This window comes from Scomber scombrus, unplaced genomic scaffold (assembly GCF_963691925.1).
Source record: "Scomber scombrus unplaced genomic scaffold, fScoSco1.1 SCAFFOLD_568, whole genome shotgun sequence".
In the NCBI taxonomy this organism is placed as follows: Eukaryota; Metazoa; Chordata; class Actinopteri; order Scombriformes; family Scombridae; genus Scomber; species Scomber scombrus.
This window is the reverse complement of record NW_026910274.1, coordinates 1-8,111: the sequence shown is the minus strand read 5'-3', so window position 1 is coordinate 8,111 and position 8,111 is coordinate 1. Positions and strand designations below refer to the sequence as shown.

Genomic DNA, 8,111 nt, shown 5'->3' with positions numbered 1-8,111 from the left:
ATTTTTAGAGAGTACTTCAGTAGGTTTTAAGCTACAACAAACATTTGGCCAATTCCTTACATGTAGTGCCTGGGAAAGGGGACAGGTTTTCAGTCAGTATTGGGTAGTTCAAGCAGGGGCTCCTCTAAAAAATACTGGGGCCCCTGGTAAGGTGTAGCACATACAGATTGAAGGAATCTTAACTTTCTGGGGCTCACCCCTGAATCATTACCACCATAACCCTGTCTGTCTGTAGAGATCCTAAATTAAGCTTGAGAGGTTTTAAGGATTGAGGGTAGGGCGTTTAAGAATTTTTTTTTTTAGGAACAGAGGGAAAGGAGAACAGGAAAGGACTCAAAGGCTTAAGGGTAATGGTTTTTGGCTGGTGCTCAATCATCAAACCAATATTGCATTATCTACACAGTACTAGCTCATCATCCAATGGTCAAACAAATAGACAGGATGTTGTGAAAAATGTCTTATACCTCAACTACTAAACAAGTATCTAGATGCGTACATAGTTAAGAATTATTGAAATGACTGTGCATAGCAAATATAGCCTTTAAATAAAGGTACTGTGTACATACTACAGTGGGTGAGATAGAAAGACAACCAGCCTTGTTTCAGGACATCTATACAATAATATAGTAATATCTGAAATGAAAGCAATAATGTGGTTAAATAAGTCATGTTTTAATGCAAGAGCAGGTAAATGCTATAAATCATAATATATCATCTTTATCGTCCCATTCTATTTACAAGAGTTTAACACATAGCTGGTTAGAGTGATTCTTCAGTAAGTCTGGCGACACTTCAGAGGCCCTTTCTTTTTTCTGAAGCTAAATTTCTGTCTCTTGGCACACTTTCCATTCCTTGTTTTTCCATATCACTTTATCTCACTTTCTCTTTCTCGCCCTCACAGCTGTTAAATCCCTCTCAATAAAATCTTAATCTCTTTCCCACCATCTCACTAACTTTTCCTTCAGCTACTGTTGTTTTTTTAATCCCCACTTCCTCTCTGTCTGTTTTTACATCCATCTCTCGCTGAATGGTTATTTTTCTCCTCAGCTTAGTTTTGATCCTTGGCAGATAGGGCCTTTGATCTTTTAATGGAAAAAATTGCTACATTCACATTTCACAGGTTGTTCAAATTGGCATCAACAGTCTGTGTGTGTGGTACGTCTTCACTCAGTTCTGCATCTGCTCTGCTCTCTCAGTCCCAGCACAGGTGCAGTAGGAGCTGTAAACTCATCCATAACTGACCCTTTTGCCTCGGTGCTCTTCTTCCTCAGGTGTAGAAAAAGCAGAAGATTTAATATCCAAAGCAGGTTTTGAGACATTTGATGGATGCCTCGGCTTGTCATGTTTCAGTAGGAGAGCGAATGATGCATAGAACTGCATCTCCTGGAATCCAGTTTGTCTTCATGCAACACACAGCTGTCTGTCTCTTCATCCTGTTACTGAAAATGTCTTTCTGTCACTCCATCTGTAACAATCCTGCAGGGTAATTAGTAGAGGTATTTAAGTCTCTTGTTTTATGTATGTGTGTGTTTCTGTGTGTGTTTTTGTGTGTCAGTATGAGTGTATGTTGTAATTATGTCCCTCTCTGTGCGAGCATCTTGCTGCGGTTATACACGCGTGGTGGAGTGTGTGTGCGTGGAGATGTGTGTGTGTGGCAAATGTGTATTACTATACGGGCTATGGTGTGTGTATCCCTGGTGAGGATGACCCATCCTCATCCCCACAACTGATCCAGGGGTCATGGGGGTCATTGGCGTCGCAGGAGTAACAGGGTGTGACCCAGGGGTCACAGGCAGTGATCCTGGGGTCAGAGAGGTCATGAGGGGGACATCATCGGGCGAGCGGCGCAAGGTGAGGGTGTAATCAGGCGGGCAGGTGAGACGTACGGTGTCAAGTGTGCTGTAGATGTCCTGGGTGTCCATGCCGTCCAGGGCATCCAGCGTATCCAGAGTGTGATGGTGGTGAGTGTTGCTCCTCTCGTCTGCTGATGCTGCGTCACACTCCAGCTGCTTCACCTGAAAGGTCGGATTGGTGAATAAGTGAATGTGTAGATGAGAATACAATATGGGGTGAAAGCAATAAGGGCAGGTGTATAGACATAGTTTAAAATAACAGAAAATAGTAAAAATTGCCCATCACAAAGCCCAAGGTGATATATTCAAATTGAATGAAATGAAAAATACATAGATTTATTTAACGACAATGAAAGTAAATACAAGACTGCACCCAGTCACCCAGTAAGGACATACAATTAAACTGTCAAGGATAAAAACACAATATAGCTAATTTTAATTGAGGTCCTCTCAAGGGGAAACTTTTGTACAACCAACATTTGAAACCCAAAACAGATTTAGTATTCAATGATAGAAAACAGTGAATCAATCATCACTATTAAGAAGCTGGAACTAGGAATAAAATAAGTTTAAAAAAAGAAAACAAAACCTTTTACCAGACTTCATGTGAAAGCAGTCAAGCCTTCGCCTCAGCTTTTACCCAGTCAGAGCCACAAATCCAATTCAAAATCCTATTCATATTCAGACTCCATTACTGTTATTTGTCATCATCTTCTCAGACACTCCTGATGGAGTTTGAGTGATTTTTACATGGTCCTCTGTGGGGCTTGTATGTTTTGTTCTGGTCAGAATTATGTATATTACATGCATAAATCACAATAATGTGTGTTAATACAAAACGACTATGTAGTTCAAGTAGTTCAAGTAGTCGACTAAAGTAGTAAAAAACACCACATAAAAAGATCTGATATTCAAAATAAATTTAAAAGACAATCACAAAAGCAGCTGTGATGTTGAGCGATATTACTGTAGTTCAATTGTCAATTAATAGGTTTCACTACAGAATGTGAGTTTTCAAAGCAACACAAGGCAACTAAAAAAATAGACCAAACAGTCAGTGGATGAATTCCAAGAAATTGGAAGCAACTGAGGCAATCGGACAAAGCTCACACATGCACCTGCATCCAAACACACGCACGGATACACACTCATTCTCACACTGATAATGCCTACTGATGGCAGGCTATGTTTTGCAGAAATGCTCCAGCTGCAGCTGCACCACTGGCAAGAAAAGAGTTCATTCAGATATTTACGCACTAAACCTCAATTGGCTTTGTATTTCATAAAATAAGACATGTGAGTTTAACAATAAGCATGATTCCCTATGAATTAAAATTATGTGGCCTCAGAAGCACACAGACACACAATCGCCACTGGCTTTAACTTTGAATATACCTTCAAATACAACCACACAGGCACAATCAAACTACAAAAACACACTGACTCACCTGTAATGACATCAGTCCCTCCCCCTGCAGATGGGCCGCCACATCAGCAGGTGTGATGTCTCGTCTCGGGGGAGGAAGAGGACGTGGCCTGCGATGCTCCAGACGCCTCTTGTCTTTCTTGTAGAGCAGAGCCGCGAATGCAAGGATGTTGAGGAACAACAGTGACGCTCCCACCGCAATCGTCACAGAGAGTTCAGTCGAGTAGTCCTCATTAGGGACATGCACACTAGTTTCCCCTCCACCTTGGCCCAAAGCAGACTCGGGCGGCTGCGGGGTACCTCCTTGTGAACCTGGGTGACGTGTACTACTAGGAGGCCAGCCTTTGGATAGGCGTTTGGTGTAAGAATAAGGGGTGTCATCCTGTGGGGAGGGACTGTGTGTGAAAGAGGACACCGATTGGAGGAGCTCATTGACGTGATGCAAGTGAGGGACCAACTGGAGCCAGAAGGAGATTTTCGTGGCACGATAGTGGTCTCTGACACGGGGCTTGAGACCAATGTGGAGGTATAGCTGCTCTTTTGGGGTGTACTTTGACCAGGCTACTTCTTCAAAGCGGTTAGGTTTTGTGTGGATGAACTTGGTGTCTTGAGGAACAGGCTGGTTTGGGTCACTGAAAAGAGTGAAAAAAAATGAGTTACTAAGTCAGATTTAGATGGGTTGGGGGTTATATAAGTTTTAGTTTTTTTTCTATAATTTATAGATGACAAAAAGGAGGAATTAATAATTTGTGCAAGACAAGAAATTCCTTTTAACAGTCTCCAAACCTAATGTTCTGTACTGTATCTGTAATCGTATACAAAAAGACACCCAGAAAAATACAAATAATATAACAAATCTTTACCCAGCTATAGTTTTGAGTGCATTGACAGATACAAATACTATGTGAAAAAAATACTGAATCACCAGTGCAGCTTGAGCTAACTGATAACACAGATCCTAATAACTACAATAGCGCTCAATGAACAATAAAGAATTAAATAAACCAGTAAAATGCAACAGAGAACTGAGGGTATTCACTTACACAGAATTGTACAATCCTGCACCTCTTGTAGTTCATGTTCAAATATAAGAGACTCCTTACACAGCCACTGAAAACATTTCTCTCAGCTGACTACCATCCTATGAGTTTCCCTCATGCTGTTCAGCAATTTCCCCAGTGCTGGCACACATCATTGTAATCAATAGCAAAGTAACATAAGACAAAGCGGTGGCAAGGAATATTTGTACAAAGCAAAAAACATGCTCAACATAGCTCAAAGATGATTCAGCCGATTGATTTATTTCTTGTTTGTCTACTTTATATGCCACTTACAAAACACTTCAGATAATGCTTAGTTGAAACTCCTGAAGCTTGAACAGTGTGCAGATAATTCCTCTAGTAAACATACAACTGTCAGATATTTTCATTACAGATGGATGAATGTGTGTGTTTGTGTTATAGCGAGAATAACCTGACGAATCACTTCTCTGACACATGTAGACAGGCGTTTATTTGTTTAGTTACCTACTAATGTGTGTCAGCAGCAAATATGACATAAATGAAGAAATGAGTGGCACAGGTTCACAGGACTTGCCAGTTACACGCTATGTGCTCGCTTGTCAATCAAACACTTTATGAACAGCACAGAAAGTCAGCCAGCGTGAAGACCTACAGGCACGCAAACACAAACAATCTGAAGATTTATACGCCCACACAGCAGCTCACAAAATATACATCAGGAGCATCAAATCTTTCCTGTTAAAGTGAGCAATTGCACAGCTCCATCACCATCTGAGGCACTCTCAACCGGGTGAAATCTTTCTTTAGAAAAAGTTCCCCATTGATAATTGAAGTGCACACTGAAATTTTCACATCTTTTTTCAATGATTTTACTCTGCAGCTTTCTGAGGTGGTGATGATAGGTCAGACTATGGTCTAGAAACTTCTTACATGCCTGTGATTGCAGTAATGCGCCCACATTGATGATGTTTTTTTAATTTTATGCTACAGTCGAAACATGTGAGAGCACTGTCCTAATTCTGAGTGTTGTGATGGTAGCAAGGCTCCGTGGTGATTTAGATCAAGGTCTAGACTGCAGATGTCTCTGTAACTCTGAAGAGGTCTCAGTGGAATGAGCCTCGATTGGATTAATTACTGGTAATTACTCACTTCGAGCACTGCCGAGAGAGGGTCCATCCTCAACAATTGCTTTTATCTAGTACATCATGTTCAGAGTATAGAGATAAAAGGTACTCTTATCGGGGTGGATTGTCATGTGAAATTTTTAAAGTGGATCCTTTTGATAACAATTGTATTTTTCTTTGCTACTGGCTGATAATTTCACTTTCAATTTGATAAATTGGATATACAAGAACAGTTTTAGCACTGGCAGACATTTTTAATTGAATCATACTGAATCATACTGAATCATAGAGAAGAGAAGAGAAGAGAAGAGAAGAGAAGAGAAGAGAAGAGAAGAGAAGAGAAGAGAAGAGAAGAGAAGAGAAGAAGAGAAGAGAAGAGAAGAGAAAGAAGAGAAGAGAAGAGAAGAGAAGAGAAGAGAATAGAGAAGAGAGTGGAGAGAAGAGAAGAGAAGTGGAGAGAAGAGAAGAGAAGAGAAAGAAGAGAAGACAAGAGAAGACAAGAGAAGAGAAGAGAAGAGAAGAGAAGAGAAGAGAAGAGAAGAGAAGAGAAGAGAGAGAAGAGAAGAGAAGAGAAGAGAAGAGAAAAAGTCAAATAATGAACCATCATTCTTTCCTCTTTACTTGACTTTCCTCAAGGACCTTTTCAGTCTGTTCAAATGGGTGCTTTAACTTTCTCAGTCAAGGTCCAAAGATGAGAAACCTTGTCAAAATGTTGAAAAGACAGACAACCTGTGTGCACCCCTTTGCTATATTAGTCTGCAGTCCTGTTTTCATGATTGTGTCTGAGAGTACTGTGTTCTCGTCAGACAACAGAGACCTTTTGAAGGAAAGAGATTACAATAACGTATCTTTTGCCTGTGAGCTCATTATTTTTGTTGCTGTAGAATTTCAGTGTTTTAAACCCTGCCTCAATCTCTGTGCTATTACAATATTACTTATAAAACTTGACAGAGTGATAGATTTAAGCTGATCTGCCTCCTACAAATTGGCACCAATTAATTTTTCCCCAATTGCATTTAGCTAATGAAATCTGTTGCATATGCACATCATTTGTGAGAAATACATTTGCCTAGTGTTATAATCAAAACCTGTTATCTTCTTCCAATTATATTGTGTCTTTGATTTCCTCTCTCTGTGTAACCTCTGCCAGAAGCACACTCCATGTTCAATTTTCATATTAATCAGTCCGACAAATTAAACACAAAGAAATTTTCCTAAGTACTTTCAACTGGAGAGGCTCTGTACTATTTTTCTTGATGACACCATAGACTTGAATCTTGGCTGTCTTATTTCTAGCTTGGGAGAGATTTGTTCCTGTAAAATCAGGAGTGAGCTGTCCACAGTTACAGCAACAACACATTGTGTTGCCAAAACCTCTTCTCTGAAGAGAGTCAAAGAATAAAGAAACAACTGACAGCTGTGCATTTTCTTTTACATTTTAAAATTAGATTAAATGGCCTGGCTTGCATACACTATCATATTTCCTACATGTGGGTGGAGATTTATATATTAATAGCAGAAATTCAACACAGATTTCCATGTCTTAGAAGCTCTAAATAAAGAGAACTGAACCATGCTGAAGCTGTGCTTTGTTGTGTCTTGTTTTCTTGATTTTTGCTGTACATAATTATAGTTGGGGAAAAAAGAAAATAGTCTTCTCAGTGGGGGTTTCTGACTGAAATCAGTGTGCATTTTAACAGCTCACCCAGTCTTGGCAAAGTTGGTCCAGTAAGTCATGACTACTGCGCTCAGCATCACGTCGTTCTTGGAGAAGTTACAGTTGAACAGATCAGTGGGTCCCACCATAGGCACGCCAAACACATAGGGCACCTACAGACACACACACACATACACATGTTAGTTTCCTGTAGAAGTCAACAGATTGCATTACCTCCCTGAACACTAACCATAACATGTCGATAATGTCAAACTCAAATGTCATCTCAGTGAAAAAAGAAACCGCTTCATGTGTAACTGCATTTATTTTTTTCATAAATAATAATTATAACAACAGTAAATATACAGACACATAACACACACAACACAACCGCATTTTAAATACAGAAAATGAATCTGAACTATTTTGACTGATTCAGTTTTTAAGTATTTTTTTTAGCAAAAAAGCTTTTTTTGTGATCATCTATTGAAGAGCTTCGTATTTTGGACAGTTGATTGGACAACATGAGTCATTTGATTACATTAACTCAGGTTTTGGGAAATTTAGTTTTTTCATTATTTTCTGACTTTTTTAAGACCAAAACATTAATCGGCTAATTTAAAAAAGAATCTACAGATCAGCTGCACTGAATAAAAAAATGAATTTTAGTTTCAGCCCTAACTTTACATTTTTTATGATCTTGAAGATAGCTTGATTTGAGGTACCCAGCATTTCGAAAAACTCAATGTGAAGAACTTCTTCCAAGGTAACCTAAACCAAAATATCCTCATTCATTGCAAGAATCCTTCTGAACATCTTTTAGACATTAGTCACCAACATTTTTGCCTGTACCTGCTCTTCAGTTAAAAGCACAAACCAGTCTCTGCTTTGAATGAATACCTCTCTTATTGATCAAAATATGGCAGTGATAATACATCTAATACCATCCCTCATGACACTATTTACAAGCACCTTTTTTGTGTCTAATGAGCAAAAACAATATTGTGACATCATCTTACCTCATCGCCA

General features: G+C 39.3%; 1 protein-coding gene across 1 annotated transcript; it reads right to left on the bottom strand.

Annotated features, from left to right (window-relative positions):
* Nucleotides 1-1,607: 1,607 nt before the first annotated feature.
* LOC133976840 (neuroligin-4, X-linked-like) lies at nucleotides 1,608-7,255 on the bottom strand (the record flags this gene model as incomplete). Its single annotated transcript, XM_062415038.1, has 3 exons — nucleotides 1,608-2,015; nucleotides 3,302-3,911; nucleotides 7,131-7,255. Coding segments are annotated over 3 exons (1,143 nt in total), but the record flags the coding sequence as incomplete, so codon positions are not given.
* Between the last annotated feature and the right edge of the window lie 856 nt (nucleotides 7,256-8,111).